Below are 17987 nucleotides of genomic sequence, written 5' to 3'. Positions count from 1 at the left end.
GAATCTTGGAAAAATGGCATGTCTGTTCAACTGTTAATGTTTTATAAAGGAATATGCATACTCATTGTTAGAATTTTAGAAAGTCTGTATATCATAAAGTAGAAAAAATTCAACTGTTAAGAAGAGGTTACATTTTAACATTTTGTTGTATCTTCTTTTAGTCATTTTGTTGTGCCTATATTTACAGAATATGTATAATTAAATGTATATAGCTGACATTTAATGTATGCTGTGTATCTGGGGTTCGTTCCATCATTTTCCTTCATTCTGAGGAACTGATCTTAGGATTTAAGAAAATTTAGTTTTATTTTTAAAACTTGAAATATAATTTACAAACTATGAAATTCACCCTTTTAAGCTGTATAATTTAGTAGTCTTTAGTATATTCACAAGATTATGCCACCATTACTGCTAATTCCAGAATATTTCGTCACCTAGGTGGCCTTAGTTGAGTGGATTTCAAGGAATGGGTTATCTTTGAGATGAGCTTTGGAGGTCTACAGGTTTCCAGAGAACAGTTAATTATTTCCTCTCATTAAAACCCTTCAATGGTTCCCCATTGCCCATAGCATGAAACCCAAACTGCTAAACATAATATTCTTTATATCTGGGCCATGCCTGTGTCTTTGCCATTGTCTTTGATTGTGAACCCTTGAAACATAACCTCCATCTATACTGAGCTTTGGACAATTTGCTTCAAAACCATCATTTCCATGCCTTTGTAATACAGTTTGGCTCATCCACTGTCCTGCTAGGAAATGACCACTGTGTCCTTCAGGGTTCAACTCATGGGTCCCAATTGTCTTAGCATACCTTTCTCTTACTCTTCAGGTGGAAATAACTACTCCTCGTTAGGCTTATTCCCTATGTATTTGGTATTCCTTTTCTTATTTGGCTGAAAGAGTGTAGGTTTATGTTTGTTGTCTTAGTATAGTTAGCAATATATCAGAAGTATTCTGATATAGACAATAAGCTACATGGCCACTCTATATGGCCATCTATCATTAAAGCTGTAACTCTTCATTGGACCCAGCTACTTAACTATTCTCTTCTCTTTCTGGGACTCTCCTCTGAAGGTAGGGACTGTATGCTTAATTTCTCCAGCACTTAGAGCTATGTCTAATACGTAGTTTCGGCTCAGGAAATATTGGATGGATAGGTAGAAGGGTGGATACCTGGGATCTTCAGTAAAAAGGAATGGAATACAGAAAAGTACAGAGGATAGGAAAGTAAAACATGCAGGTGTTTTGTTTTGTTTTGTTTTGTTTATTTTTTGGTGGGGCCCACAATTGAAGGATTTAAGGTCTAAGTTTCTCCACTGCAATACTTAATACCAAAAGACAATGGAGCAATTTCTAACAGATTCTTGAGCAATATGAAATTGATGTATCTTTTAGTTTTGCGTTTTTTTTTTAATGTTTGTTTTTGAGAGAGAGAGAGGGAGGGAGCGAGAGAGGGAAAGGCAGAGGAAGAGAGGGAGACACAGAATCTGAAGTGGGCTCCAGGCTCTGCTCTGTCAGCACAGAGCCTGACGTGGGGCTTGAACTCATGAGCCGTGAGATCATGACCTGAGCCTAAGTCAGACACTTAACTGACTGAGCCACCCAGGCACCCCTGTTGTAGTTTTCTTCAGTTTTTTTTTCACGTTTAGGTTTGTTGAGCATCCTTTATCTATGGGTTTACAATTTTCATTAAAAGTAGAACATTTTTTTACCACTATTTCTATCCTTCACCTGTTTGAAGATTTTGTTATCAATGCTCTTTTCATTAAAAAACAAACTTTTTTCTGTTTTATTTTGGATAGTTTCTCTTGCTGTGTCTTCAAGTTTACTAATCTTTTTTTCTGCAGTGTCTAAATTGCTATTCGTTGTATTCATAGTATTTTTCACTTCAGGCACTGTAGTTTTCACCTCTGAAAATTCATTTTGAGTCTTTTTTATGTCTTCTATATCTCTGCTTAACTTTTGGAATATATGGACTATTATAATTGTCTTAATTTTCTTGCTTGCTGATTCTGACATGTTTGTCAGTTTTGGGCCTATTTTTGATTGGTTTTTCTCCTCCTGATGGGTTGTGTGTATATATACATTTTTTCCTCCTTGCATACCTGTTCAATTTTTGACTAGATGCTGGACATTTAAAATTTTACCTTGTTGGAGGCTTGATATGTTTGTATTCCTGTAAATATTTTGAGCATTGCTCTGGGATGCATGTAATTTACTTGGAACTGGTTTATACTTTTCGAGTCTTGCTTTTAAGATTTGTTAGGTGGACTAAAGCAGAGTTTGGTGTAGGGATAGTTATTCTTTACTATTGAGACAAAATGCTTCTCTGAGTCCTCAGGGCCCTGTGAATTAATCTGGCTTTTAGCAGCAGGCATTATTCCCCATCTTATCTCAGTGCTTGTATGGTTCCCTCCAAGTCTTTTTAGTGGTTCTTTTCCCAGCCTTGAGTAGTTTCCTCATATTCATGCTCTGTTGAACATTCATGGAAGTCTGTGTCAGGATATCTGTAGTTCTTTCTTTGCATCTGTCTCTGTCTCTGTCTTTTTCTCTCTCTGTCTGTCTCTGTTATACTCTGCCCTGAGAACTCTAGTCCTGTTGGTCTCCCTGGACAACGTGTTCTGTTTTTTTTGCTTTGTTTTCTTTTTTAATTCAGGGAGGCTGCTGAGCTTTACCTGGAATCCCCCTGCCTGCTTTGAAGCCCTGGAAACCCCTTGGGCAATTAACTGGGACAATTGTAAGGGCTCACATAGTATATTTATTGTGTCCTACAGATTACTGTCCTTTGTTGTTAGATGTCCAGTGCTTTGGTATTGCTGCCTATATTTTGTCTACTTGGTTTTTTTCAGGCAAGATGGTAAATCTAGTTCCTGATTCTCCAGTTTGATTAGAAGAGGAAATTTGTTTTCCCTTCTTAACTGGGTTTTATTAAAAATTTTTTTTAAATTTATAGTTGTGGTAAAAGCCACATAACATGAAATTTACTATCTTAACCATTTTTAAGGATACAAGCCCAGTCGTGTTAACTATGTGGACAGTTTTGTGCAATAGCCCTCCAGAACATTATCTTGTAAAAGTGAAACTCTGTACCCATTAAACAGCTCCCCATTACTTGTAGTCTGTGACAACCATCATTCTGCTTTCTATTTCTGTGATTTTAACTACTTTCGATACCTCATATAAGTGAAAATCATATAGGATTTGTCTTTGTTTCTGGCTTATTTTACACAGCATAATATCCTCAAGGTTTATTCATGTTGCAGCATGAGATAGATTTCCTTTTTTTCAAAGCTGAATATCATTCTGCCATATCTGTATACCACATTTATTTATCCACGTATCTGTTGATGGATATTTGGGTTGCTCCCACCAGTTAGCTATTGGAATAATGATGTTATAAACATGGGTGTACAAATACCTCTTCAAAACCCTGCTTTCAGTTCTTGGGATATAAACTCGGAGGTCGGATTCCTGGATTATATGGAAGTGCTATTTTTAATTTTTTGACAGAACTGCCATAGTGCTATAGAACTGCCACTGTACAGGTGCTTCCACCATTTTACAGTCTCAACAACAGTGCCCAAGGGTTCCACTTTTCTTAACCAAAGTTTTAAGCTTAGGTATTTTATATTTACCTACTTTTCTGTAGCCTAGGGCAATGGTGGCAGCTGTAGGGAAGGGGGACATTGTGGTGGGGAGGCCATTTGGGAATAACTCAGCCTAGGTATTGGGTCTTTTGTTAGAATCCTTGAGTTCTGGTCTTTTTAGAAAGCTTTCGGTGAATGTCGTCTTTAGCTAATTGGGAATCATATATTATTCCAGTAATGCTCAGGTTATTTCTTTAATTTATTATGGAGTCCAGGAGTCTTTCTTCAGGCAGAAAGAGTATTGTGCTATTTTTATTACTTCTATCAGAAGAGAGAAGAAGGAAGACGAGAATAACTACCGAGTTTGTTTCTATCTGTATTTGAGTGGAATAGTGACAATTATCAAGAATTTATCATTTTGCAAGTAGAGCTTCTGGGGATTTGGCGAGCTGGGAGCTGAACCCTGGTGTGCCTTTTTGCTTTACCAGAGTCTTAGTAGTTTTCAGTGTTTTAATGCTTACTTGTGTATTTCCTTTTACTTGTTTTGTTTGCTGATAATAAATTTTCCGTTTTGCTATTTTTAATGTCCAAAGGAAGATATGTTTTTGCTCATTTCATCAGGTAATTTGGGAGAGAAATGCTGTGATGTCTGCTATCTAAACCTGGAAGTTCACTTAATTTCCAACCTTATATTGAAAATAATTTTGAAAATAATAATCCTGTTTTTGGTGCCATCTTGATGGCTCATAAAATTCTCAGATACAAGTATTTAAGTAAAAATATTTTAGTAAACAGTTTAAGATAACAAAGTGATTTATTTATTTATTTAAAAAAAAATTTTTTTTTTCAACGTTTTTTATTTATTTTTGGGACAGAGAGAGACAGAGCATGAACGGGGGAGGGGCAGAGAGAGAGGGAGACACAGAATCGGAAACAGGCTCCAGGCTCCGAGCCATCAGCCCAGAGCCTGACGCGGGGCTCGAACTCACGGACCGCGAGATCGTGACCTGGCTGAAGTCGGACGCTTAACCGACTGCGCCACCCAGGCGCCCCCAAAGTGATTTAATTTATGCCATGGGTTGGGTTCAAGATAATAACCATAAATAAATACCTGTAGGTTAACAAATACATATTTGGGAAAGAGATTAATTAGTAATAGTTTCTTAAAGTATATTTGTCCTAAATCATTGTGTTCTTTGTAATTTTAGATGGTTGTTTGTGGATTTTCTGTCGTGAAATTAGATCATAAAAACAAAAAAACCCTGCTTAGTTTTTTAGGAAGAATATGAGGAAAGAAAGAATTTTTGGAATATTTTTGAGAATTAAAATTTTATAAAACACTCCATTATGTACCTGTAATCATCTTTTTAATTTAAAAAAATTTTTTTTAAAGTTTTATTTTTTCATTTTGAGGGAGAGAGAGAGAGCACGTGCGAGCGCACAAGCGGGGTAGGGGCAGAAAGAGAGGGAGAGAGAGAGAGAATCCCAAACAGGCACCATACTGTCAGTGCAGAGCCCGATGCAAGGCTCAAAGTCATGAACCGTGAGATCATGACCATGAGTTGGCCGCGTAACCAATTGAACCACCCCAGTGTCTCTCTGTAATTATTGTTTAATGTCCTTTATCTCTTTTGTGTCCAAGTGCATAATTGAAGTTTTTTCCACTTAATGGCTATGATATGTAATATATTCTCTTGTCCTGTTCCCTTTGATCATAGTAGAGGGACATGGGACCAAGAAAGACCATATGGGTTACATGGGGATTATATTTATAATAAGGACATAATTTATACCTATAGATTTTATGATTAAAATAATTGGCCTGTAACAAAATTTAAAGCAATAATGATTTAACAAAATTATTACTATTATTTTTTAAAATATAATTTATTGTCAAGTTTGCTAACATACCGTGTATACAGTGTCCTCTTGGTTTTGGGGTAGATTCCTGTGGTTCATTGCTTACATACAACACCCAGTGCTCATCGCAACAAGTGCCCTCCTCAATGCGCATCACCCATTTCCCCCTTTCCCCTGCTCCCCACGTCAGATCTCAGTTTGTTCTCTGTATTTAAGAGTCTCTTATGGTTTGCCTCACTCTCTGTTTGAAATTATTTTTCCCCTTTCCTTCCCCCATGGTCTTCTGTTAAGTTTCTCAAGTTCCACATATGAGTGAAAATGTATGGTATCTGTCTTTTTCTGATTGACTTATTTAACTCAGCATAATACCCTTCAGTTTCATCCACGTTGTTGCAAGTGGTAGGATTTCATTCTTTCTCATTGCCAGGTAGTATTCCATTGTATATATAAACCACATCTTTTTTATCCATTCATCAGTTGATGGACATTTAGGCTCTTTCCATAATTTGGCTGTTGTTGAAAGCACTGCTCTAAACATTGGAGTGCATGTGCCCTTATGAATCAGCACTCTTGTATCCTTTGGATAAATTCTGAGTACTACTATTGCTGGGTCATAAGGTAGTTGTATTTTTAGTTTTTTGAGTAACCTCTGCACTGTTTTCCAGAGCAGCTGCACCAGTTTGCATTTTTACCAACAGTGCAAGAGGGTTCCCGTTTCTCCACATCATTGCCAGCATCTGTTATTTCCTGAGTTTTTAATTTAAGCTGCTCTGACTGGTGTGAGGTGGTATCTCAGTGTGGTTTTGATTTGTATTTCCCTGATGACGAGTGGCATTGAGCATCTTTTCATGTGTCTGTTGGCCATCTGGATGTCTTCTTTGGAAAAGTGTCTATTCATGTCTTCTGCCCATTTCTTCAGTGGATTATTTGTTTTTTGGGTGTTGAGTTTGGTTAAGTTCTTTATAGATTTTGGATATCAACCCTTTATCCGATATGTCGTTTGCAAGTATCTTTTCCCATTCTGTCAGTTGCCTTTTAGTTTCGTTGATTGTTTCCTTTGCAGTGCAGAAGATTTTTATCTTGATGAGGTCCCAATATTCATTTTTGCTTTTAATTCCCTTGCCTTTGGAGCAAGAAATTGTTGCGGCTGAGGTCAAAAAGGTTGTTGCCTGTTTTCTCCTCTAGGGTTTTGATGGTTTCCCGTCTCACATTTAGGTCTTTCATCAATTTTGAGTTTCTTTTTGTGTATGGTGTAAGAAAGTGGTCTAGTTTCATTCTTTCGCATGTTGCTGTCCAGTTCTCCCTGCACCATTTGTTAAAAAGACTCTTTTTTCCATTGGATACTTTTCCTGCTTTGAAAGGTTGGTTGGCCATACATTTGTGGGTCCAATTCTGGGGTCTGGGGTCTTCGTCGTCGTCGTCTTCTTCTTTTTTTAATCTTTATTTTTGAGAGAGAGAAAGACAGAGCGCAAGCAGGGAAGGAACAGAGAGAGGAGACACAGAATCTGAAGCAGGTTCCAGGCTCTGAGCTGTCTGCACAGAGCCCGACATGGGCTCAAACCCACGAACTACGAGATCATGACCTGAGCCGAAGTCGGACGCTTAAGTGACTCAGCCACCCAGGCGCCCCTCTGGGGTCTCTATTCTATTCCATTGGTCTATGTGTCTGTTTTTGTGCCAATACCATACTGTCTTCATGATTACAGCTTTGTAGTAGAGGTTAAAGTCTGGGATTGTGATGCATCTTGCTTTGGTTTTCTTTTTCAACATTACTTTGGCTATTTGGGGTCGTTTGTGGTTCTATAAAATTTTAGGACTGTTGTTCTAGCTTTGAGAAGAATGCCGGTGTAATTTTGATTGGGATTTCGTTGAATGTGTAGATTGCTTTGGGTAGTATTGAAAATTTAACAGTATTTATTCTTCCAATCCATGAACATGGAATATTTTTCCATTTCTTTGTGTCTTCTTCAATTTCCTTCATAAGTTTTCTGTGGTTTTCAGCATACAGATCTTTTATATCTTTGGTTAGGTTTATTCCTTGGTATTTTATGGTTTTTGGTGCAATTGTAAATGGGATCAATTTCTGGATTTCTCTTTCTGTTGCTTCATTATGGGTGTATAGAAATGCAACCGATTTTTGTACATTGATTTTGTATCCTGTGACTTTGTTGAATTCATGTATCAGTTCTAGCAGTATTTTGATGGAGTCTGTCGGGTTTTCCGTGTATATAGTATCATGTCTGCGAAAAGTGAAAGTTTGATTCTTCTTTGCCAAATATGATGCTTTTTATTTCATTTTGTTATTTGCTGAGGCTAGGACTTCCAACACTATGTTAAACTACAGTGGTGAGAGTGGGCATCCCTGTCATGTTCTTGATCTCACGGGGGAAGTTCTCAGTTTTTCCCCATTGAGGATGATACTAGCTGTGGGCTTTTCATATATGGCTTTTATGATGTTTAAGTATGTTCCTTCTATCCTGACTTTTTTGAGGGTTTTTATTAAGAAAGGATGTTGTATTTTATCAACTGCTTATTCTGCATCTATTGACAGGATCATATGGTTCTTACCCTTTCTTTTATTAATGTGATGTATCACATTGATTGATTTGTGAATATTGAACCAGCCCTACAGCCCAGGAATGAATCCCACTTGATCATGGTGAATAATTCTTTTTATATGCTGTTGAATTCGATTTGCTAGTATCTTGTTAGGAATTTTTGCATCCATGTTCATCAAGATATTGGCCTGTAGTTCTCCTATTTTGTGGGGTCTCTGTCTGGTTTGGGAATCAAAGTAATGCTGGCTTCATAGAATGAGTCCAGAAGCTTTCCTTCCATTTCTAGTTTTTGGAACAGCTTGAGAAGGATAGGTATTAACTCTTCTTTAAATGTCTGGTAGAATTCCCCTGGGAAGCCAGCAGGCCCAGGTCTCTTTTTTTGTTGGAAGATTTTTGATAACTGATTCAATTTCTTCACTAGTTATGAGTCTGTTCAAATTTTCTATTTCTTCCCATTTGAGTTTTGGTAGTGTGTGGGTGTCTAGGAATTTGTTCACTTCTTCCAGTGGTCCAGTTGTCCTGTTTGTTGGCATATAATTTTTCATTGTATTCTCTGATAATTGTTTGTATTTCTGAGGGGTTGGTTGTGATAAGTCCAATTTCATTCGTGATTTTATCTGTTTGGGTTCTTTCTCTTTTCTTTTTGAGAAGTCTAGCGAGGGGTTTATCAATTTTGTTTATTTTTTCAAAAAACTAGCTCTTAGTTTCATTGATCTGTTCTGTTTTTTTAGATTTTGTATTATTTCTGTTATGATTATAACATTTAATATAATGTTATATTATATGTTAATTATTAACATATATTAATATATTAATAAATATATTAATGTTATATTAAATGTTAATATAACATATAATAATTTCTGTTATGATTATAATCATTATTATTTCTCTTTTTCTGCTGGCCTTGGGGTTTCTTTGCTGTTCTGCTTCTAGTTCCTTTAGGTGTGCTGTTAGATTTTGTATTTGGGATTTGACTTGCATGAGGATTATATTTATAATAAGGACACCATTTTACTTATAGATTTTATGATTAAATAATTGGCCTGTAACAAAATTTAAAGCAGTAATGATTTAACAAAATTATTTTTAAAAATGTTCCTCATATTTAGAATTAAAATTTATAGTTCCTTTGTTCTAATAGCTGGTTAGTAATTCAAACATGAAACAAAATGTAGCATAGTAATTCAAATAGTAAAAGCATAATGAGATATTGTCATATCATTTTCTTTTAGTGCAGAATAAATTCATGACAGGGAGTTTTGGAATGCAGACAGTGTATTGATCTGGGTATAAGTGTTCACTTTAATGTTTCATCAGGTTGTATATTATATGATTTATGTACTTGCTGTGTGTACATTACGTTTGAATCAAATTAAAGAAATTGCCATTAAAATATGAAGAAACTTACCTTCTTTTCTTTTCTCTTTCAAGGAAATGATTATTGACAGAGTAAATGGACAGGCTGTTCCTAGGTATTTGATATACGACATAATTAAATTCAATGTAAGTACCTTTTATAGTTTATAAAATTGCCCTTGAGATAATAGTTATATTTTTACACATAAAAAATGTTACTGCCGGGGTCCCTTGGTGGCTCAGTGAGTTAAGTGTCTGACTTCAGCTCAGGTCACGATCTCAGGGTTTGTGAGTTCAAGACCCGTGTCAGGCTCTGTGCTGACAGCTCAGAGCCTGGAGCCTGCTTCAGATTCTGTGTCTCCCTGTTTCTCTCTGCTCCTCCCCTGCTTGTACTCTGTCTCTCTCTTTCTTAAAGATAAATAAACATTAAAAAATTTTTTAAAAAGTGTTACTGCCTTAGAGATAGTAGGAAAGAAAAATTGTGACTGAGGTTACTCATATGAAATCTTAATAATTTTTTACATTTCTTTGTCTTTAGAGTTTTTTTAGATACTTCAGGTGAGTAAAGAAAAATAGTTTAACTGATAAATAAGACAGCATTTTATAGGATGTAAACTCTTGGTTTTAGTTATTCTATACCCACTTAAAAAAACAAATCCACAAATTTTATTACTGTTACTTAAAAAAAAGAGAGAGAAGCTGATTATGGGTGTTGAGCATGTAACTTGGGGGCATAAATATGTTATTCATGAGTACAGGCAGGAAACTTAAAACAAAATATAAAATTCTGTTATAAACAGATATCAAAAAATAGGAATTACATTCTCTACCCATGCTATAGTTTTAGACCAGCCCCCAAATCTGCCTGTTTAGTTTAATTTTAGTATCACTGTCTAGATTATTTAGACAATACAAGATGACTCTATAAATGCAAGAAACTCTTTCAACAGTGTACACCTACGAAAAGGTATAATCATTTCTCTAGACATACATTATTCAAATTGCATAGTCATTTAGTATTCAAAGCAGACCAAAAGCAATTAAGAATTCTGGACTTAAAAGTGTTGTCTAAGTATTACGATTTTGAAGATTTATAACAAATTTTTAAAAGTTCTCTTTTGGGGTATGTATTTTACTTATTATTATTTTTTGAAGCTTATTTATTTTGAGAGAGAGAGCGCACATGCATATGAGTAGGGGGTGGCAGACAGAGACGGAGAGAGAGAGAGAATCCCGAGCAGGCCCTGAGCTGTCAGCACAGAGCCTGACGCTGGGCTCGATCTCATGAACTGTGAGATCATGACCTGAGCTGAAACCAAGAGACGAACGTTCAACTGACTGAACCACCCAGGCACCCCTGGGGTATGTATTTTAAATTACAGTATCAAGATTCAGGATTGCATTAATCCAGGTTACTTTAAAAAAGGCATTTTTTTTTTCCTGGAAATTTTCAATATCTATATCTATATCTATATCTATATTCAATATATATATTTGTGTTTGTGATTACTGTATTCCTCAAAAGTAATGCTTTCCAGAATTGACTATTCTTATCACAGATTTTGGAATAATGTTCATTGGCCCATAATGAGACATAAAGGGTGGTGGTTGCATTGTTTTGTTGTGATTGGGGAAGTTTTGTCTTCTTTGCTTTTTGACATTGAGCTCTGCTTTAAAATTTTTTTTTTTTCAACGTTTTTTATTTATTTTTGGGACAGAGAGAGACAGAGCATGAACGGGGGAGGGACAGAGAGAGAGGGAGACACAGAATCGGAAACAGGCTCCAGGCTCCGAGCCATCAGCCCAGAGCCTGACGCGGGGCTCGAACTCACAGACCGCGAGATCATGACCTGGCTGAAGTCGGACGCCCAACCGACTGCGCCACCCAGGCGCCCCGAGCTCTGCTTTAATATGTGTTCAGTGCAGGTTCACTTCTTAGCCTGGGAACTTTGACAATAGCCTTCTAATTCTTTAAAAAATAAATATGAGAAGTTTCAGTGTATACAAAAGTATAGAGAATAATTTAAGGAATATACATGTATTAACCACCAGATATGTTGAAGCTTAACATTTTGTCATTTTTACCTATTTTTTAAGATAAGAAATAAATCATCACAGATCTAGTAGAAGTTTCTTGTGCACACCTCTCTCATCCAAAACAGGACGACCTTTTACGCAGAAGAAACTTCTACCCTGTATTTGATATTTGTTATTTTCATGAATGTTTTTAATACCTGTACTGTCTATGTGTGTGTCCATAAAATAATATGGTATTGTGGTGAGAGGTTTCTAGTGTTATATAAATGCCATTGTACTGTACTGTGGTACTCAGCATTTTGGTCCACATTATTTTGTTGAGATTTATCTGTATTAATACATATAGGTTTAGTTCATTCACTTTAATTAGTATTGAGTATTAATTTGCATAAACATATAAAAATTTTTTTTCCTTTTGAACATTTGGGTTTCCATATTTTGCTGTTATACAACTATTGAACAGTTTTATATATTCTTGTGTGCATATCAGAGTTTGTCTAGGACAGTTTTCATTCTTGGGATGTAAACACCTGAGATGTGTTTTTAAAAAGTACAGTTCCTCACTCCTGCCTATGATATAGAAACCTACATCACAGAGATTCTGCATTGGCAACTTGAGGTGTATTTGCTACCTTCTTGAATTCCTCTCAGAAGTAGGTGTAACAGCTTACCACAGTTGGTATTATCAGACTTGAAAATTTTTGCCAATTGGATGCGTATGAAATGGTATTTCATCTTTTTTTAATTTGCTTTTCCCATATTACTAATGAAGTTAAGGCATTTCAAACGTTCATTTTTACTTATTTGGATTTTTTAGTGTGTGATTTAATTGTAAGTTGAATAATTTTCTAATTTTGTTATTTGGTTGTCAATCTTAATGTGTAGGAATTAATTATTCTGGATTCTAATACTTTTTGGTTATGTATGTGACAGTATCTTTTGCAGATTAGTATCTAATGATGCACAGAAGTTTTTCATTTTAATGAAATCAAACTTACTGGACTTGAAAGTTTGTGCTTTTGCATCCCGTTTAGGAAATTCATCCATATTTTTCTGTGATATGATTAGGTTATGCTTTAACTCTCTAGGGCTGTAATTATTTACTCAATAAATATTTATTGAGTGCCTATTGCCATATTTCATTGGTTTTAAAGTCACATTTCCCCCCACATTTCTGATATTAGTATATATTTATAATTGAAACCATCATATATTTAATTCCTTAATTTAATATGGAGCCTTGATGATTAGCCAGCTTATTTTGAATCACGAAGTCAAGGTCACTATTAGAAAAAAGTAATTTTTTAAAAGAATTGTTAAAAATCCTTTTAGTTCCCTTATTTTGTACAAGAATTTCATTAATCATCTTTTATATGTATTGTTCTAGGTATTGGATATGCATAGGTGAATAAGACATAATTTCTGGCTTTCAGGGAGTTTGTAATAGAGTACACTGGCCTCCAAAGAAGGCTGTTATCACAGATTTGAGAAGAATTTTTCATGTTTGTGTTTATGTATTCAGTTTTTGTCTGTGTTATAACATATACAGTTGTACATGTATGCAATTCATTAGAAATTAACATGCATATATTATAAACATTTGTTAGGTATGTATTTAGATTGGGTACAAAATCAAGAGAAATTTGTGGGCCACTGGACTCATGGACGAGGAATAAATGTAAAGAATTATGATAGTATAACAACAATGCAGGTATGTTAGGGATATAGAAATGTATGAAAGGCACTAGAGAAGTGAGAGTGTTTCAGTTTAGCCAGGGTGTAGTTGAGTTACTGAAGTGTTGACTTGCAGATAGAGAAAGTTACATGGATTAATTTTGAAGGATAGAATCATGGATGTCAGGAGCATTGGGTGGTTGTTAGTGTACTTGATGTCTGAGGAGATATGGGACACAGCAGGAAATGCAAATGGATTGGGGTCAGGTGACTTGAATAAGGCATTTTAGCTTAGTTCTGTAATAGGGCACTCTTGATTCGTTTTAGTTACGTTCATGATAGGCTCACACTTTTATTGTTTTGAAAGATGAACCACAGTGGCAGCTTAGATAGTATTTTGAAGTGAGAAAGAATTCAAAACTAGAAGGCCAGTTAGTTAATAGTTACTGAGTTCTTCCTGTTGTCTGTTTTCAATGATTTACCATCTATCAACTGCCTCCTTTAGTATAGGCAGCATAGATTTGCAGATGAACCTGCTTTCAGCTTTTTCTTGTTGCTTTGATGAATTTATGTATACATACTTTGAAGTGAAAAGTATTTAGGAGAGAATTAAGACAACTTACATATTTGTAAACAGTTGTTAGGCTTTTTATTTAAAAAAGGAGGACTTACTTGTTCCACATTAATTTTATAGGGATCTGAATTCATCTAATAGGTATAATAAATAAGCCTAACATTTTAGGTTTTTCAGCCTTATTGATGATGTAGGTGGTATGGGAAAGATTACACATGAACTTTGTGATCATTGACTAACATTTCTTCAATACATACCTTTTACAAACAGTTGTATGCCTCTATGTAAAGGGAACATATACTACCTCATATCTAGGGCTTATTATTCTTTGCTGAGTATCAAAATTGTCATCCTTTCAAAGCTGAGAAAAAGTCATTCTCAAGGCATATTTAATGTCTACAGCTTAAGCAAATGCTGCCACCCTTTTGTAAGCATTAGGTTGTATAAACGTTATGTTGGGTGATATAGATTAGGGAAGAGGAAGAAGATGAAAAGGTGAGAAAAATTCATGGAAGGGTGTCCCATCTGCAAAATAAAAAAGAGGGGTACTTGATATGAGGTGATGTTACTTATCTGGATGATACTGTCACCAGATGAAATGTTATAAACTATATTTGTCTATACCATTTGGATAGTTTAAGCCCCTACCTTCAATTTATGTAAAAAGTATATGCACTCTTTTTATTCCATGGTTCAAATCATAGATACCACTTATATGGACCATGTTGTATATATACTGTATATAGAGAACTTTATAACTGTATAATTGAATATATTATGGAAACTTTGTTCTAGATTAGTTTTCAGAGTTGAGAATGTATTTGTCTAATAATTATTTTCTACTTGTTGATGTATTAGCACTTTAAGCAACAAAAAACATTATAGGCGACTGTGTTGCTTATTTTGATATGTTATTTGCTTATACTTTCCTGAATTACGTGGATTTTAGTTTTATACCGGTTTTATTTGTTCATATAATTGTACTAATTCAAATAATAAAAATGATTAGTCAGTATATTAACACTTTAATTCAGATGTGAAAACTTCAGTTTATATTGGAGAATATCGTATCATTCTTATACTATTTCATGCATTTATAATTTAAATAACTCTTGTGTGTCTATATGTGTGTGTTTAGGTGTGTTTATTAGTCAAATTAGGACTGACATGTGGTTGTGCAGTCTGTGCACTGGACAACTTTAAAGATGCTCCTTACATAGACTGCTATGTACATTGTGATGGCTTTAATAATTATGCTGATAAAATAGTTTTTAGTATTGAAATTGAAATAATTGTCTCATTTGATTCAGGCACAGCCAGTTGGAGATTGTGATTTTAATATTCGTCTGCAGTGTATAGAAAGAGAAATAATAAGTCCTCGACATGAAAAAATGAAGACTGGGCTCATTGACAAAACACAGGAACCATTTAGTGTCAGAAATAAGCCATTTTTTGACATCTATACTTCAAGAAAGGTAAAATTTTCTAATTAGTCCTTACAGTGTGTCATAATTCAGCTTGTGAGAGGATTATGAATGACATATTACTGCCCAGTTGTCTTGATTTTTCCAGAAATTATTTTAATTGAATATAGCACTATTCTGGACAAACTTGTGCAATTCCCAAGTCTTCTCCAGAGTAAGATTCTCAGTGATGGAAACTTAAACTAGGTTCCTTTCTTGTTTCTCATAATAGTTTTTGATTCATGGCTGTTGGTCTATGTTATGTTTTTTAAAAAGCTGTAGACAGTAAAGAATGAGATAGAGTGAAAATTACCTGTTATGCCTTCTGAAGGTCACCAACCGCCAGTGGTTGGTACTTACTCCTATTTAAAAAAGCATTTGCATACGTACATATATTGAGGGTTTTCTTTTGTTTCTTTCTGTTGTTTTGACACTTAAAATGCATCATTCTGGGATTGTTGTTTTCTTTACCTAACAGTGTGGCTTGGAAATATTTCCAGGTTAGTGCTTAGAGATTTGTCTCATTATTTTTAACTACTACATAGTATTTGACAGTAAAGATGCACCATGAAATTATTATATTTTGGAGAAGGGGTGGTTATGATAGAATAATATAGGAAGTATAGCAACATCTGCAAGTATGCGTTTTAAACTCTTTTCTAATATAATCCCACATGCTAGATGATGTAAATTTTTGTAGTATTTTACCTGCTTCTGCTCATGTCCACTTAATTTGGAATGAGCCCTTGGATATAATAGCTACAGTAATCCCAGCACTGTCCAGTGCCTATCATTTTTCATGTCAATGAATACGAAGTTATTATTCTATTTTTATGGAATTTTTGCATAACACCTGCTTGGCATGGAACTCTTGGTTGATCCCTGCTGCCATGATCTTCCCACAGCTCACTGCTTGCCTTTTGTGTCTGTTTTGGCAGCAGGGATGTTAAATGGGTATCTATTTCTGTGCCCTGCCCAATCTGTAGGGTAAGGGTAAGGATAAGGTTGATAGACACTTAACATGGACTATGTCATTGGTGAAAATTTGCTAACTGGAGCAATGCATTCTTATAGAAACACTTTCTAAATTATAAATCAGTGTAAAAGTTGAGCAGAGGCCACATGGTTTCAGTTTGCATTCATTTTTTAAAAAAACTAACTTGACAGCTTGTGCTGTCATAATTCAAGTTCAACATTTAAGAAAATGTCTTAGATCATACAGTTTCTTTAGTTACAATCAGTGCTACTTAGAAATATTTGCAGTGGATTACTATTAGAACTGTTCTTAAGGGATGTGAAGCAGTTAGGTTGAACAACTTTTCATGTAGTTTTTCACTAGAAAAACCTGTTTTTTTTTTTAAACACTTAGCTTATATAACCCCTAAAAAATTCTAAGATACTCTTTTTTTTAAAGGAATTCTAGGGGTGCCTGCGTGGCTCAGTCAGTTAAGTGTTAGACTCTTGATTTCGGCTCAGGTCATGATCTCACAGTTCATGAGTTCGAGCCCCACATCAGGCTCTGCACTGACAGCACGGAGCTTGCTTGGGATTCTGCCCCTCCCCTGCTGACGTGCGCGTGTGCATTCTCTCTCAAAATAAGTAAACTTAAAAAAAAAATTAAAAGAATTCTAGTATGTGGAATTTTAAGTATAACTTCCTCCTCTCATTTTCCAGTTCTGTTGTTTTGTTTTTTTTTTTTTTTTTTTGTTTCATGTAATAAAGAAGAAAAGCACATTTTGTAGCAGAGTTGGTCTAAAGGGTAAGACTACAGCAACACCAGTTATAGGATAGTAGCTACATGTAACAGATGATTGCTGTAGAGATTCTTATTATTTTTATCATTACTAATGGGAATGGGTGAGATAGTGATATTATGAATAATAAAGCATTTTTGAGAGAATTATGTATCATTTTTTATGAGGAATGCTAGTTTTTATGTGGATTTAAACAAAATTTACAACTATGAAGAATGCACAGAAATGTGTAGAATAATAGAATTTTATTTCTATATATCTTTAAAATCTTGGAGATAACTTTGATTTTAGGACTTAACATAGCTCTGTTAACAACCTACTCATTTTATCATTTGATCTGTCAAGTCCAGTGAAGAGATAATGAGTTGTTCAGTTTTTAACTTTAGTATACATAATTAGAATACAGCATCCAAAATAGTAAAAACAAATAGCAGCTTCTCAGATTACAGCTTATTTGTATTTACAGCTTGTTTGTATTTACAGCTTGAAGGCCAATTAAAAAAGAATTATTTGAATGGATTAATATGTTTATAAAATTTTTAAAGTCACACAGCAAAAAGTTTCTATGAAAGTTTTCTATTCATTTATCACATCAGAAGAATAACCATTGCCGTTAGCTTATAACTGTATCCATCAGAATTTTCCTATGCATATATAAGCAAATACATTTACTATTCTTACCAACCTTATCCAAGAGATGATTCTTAACACACCATTCTATGCTTTTATTCTTTCTTTCTTTTATTCTATTCTTTGCTTTTTTTACTTAATATATTTTGAGTCCCCTTACCCCAGTATTGGTATGTAGAGATAGTCCCCCCCTTTCCTTTTTTTTTTCACAGATGCAAAGATTTTCATCTTATCAGTACCATAATTTAAGTATTCCATAGTCTTAGACATTTGAGTTATTTTTAGACATTGGAGTTATTTTTAGTCACTTGATAGGTTTTTGTTTGTTTTGTATATGAATATCCAATTATTTCTGCACCAGTTATTGAAGAGACTGCCCTTTTTTCATTGACTTGCTTTTTGCACCTTTATGAAAACTAAGTTGTCATGGAATGTCTGGGTCTTTTTCTAGATTCTGTTCTGTTCCCTTGATTGTATTTGTCTGTCTTT

The 17987-nt window shown here is 34.8% G+C and overlaps 1 protein-coding gene across 1 annotated transcript in view; it reads left to right on the top strand.

Moving 5' to 3' along the window:
* Positions 1-17987, top strand: part of RNGTT (RNA guanylyltransferase and 5'-phosphatase) — a 305912-nt gene that overhangs the window by 91485 nt on the left and 196440 nt on the right. Inside the window, exons 10-11 of the mRNA XM_049652908.1 lie at positions 9442-9513; positions 14962-15126. Of these exons, the coding sequence (XP_049508865.1) occupies positions 9442-9513; positions 14962-15126 (237 nt within the window). The remainder of the gene's footprint in view (positions 1-9441; positions 9514-14961; positions 15127-17987) is intronic.

This window comes from Panthera uncia (genome assembly GCF_023721935.1).
Source record: "Panthera uncia isolate 11264 chromosome B2 unlocalized genomic scaffold, Puncia_PCG_1.0 HiC_scaffold_24, whole genome shotgun sequence".
Classification (NCBI taxonomy): Eukaryota; Metazoa; Chordata; class Mammalia; order Carnivora; family Felidae; genus Panthera; species Panthera uncia.
Note: the sequence above shows the minus strand (reverse complement) of the source record. Positions and strands in the feature narration are given on the sequence as shown.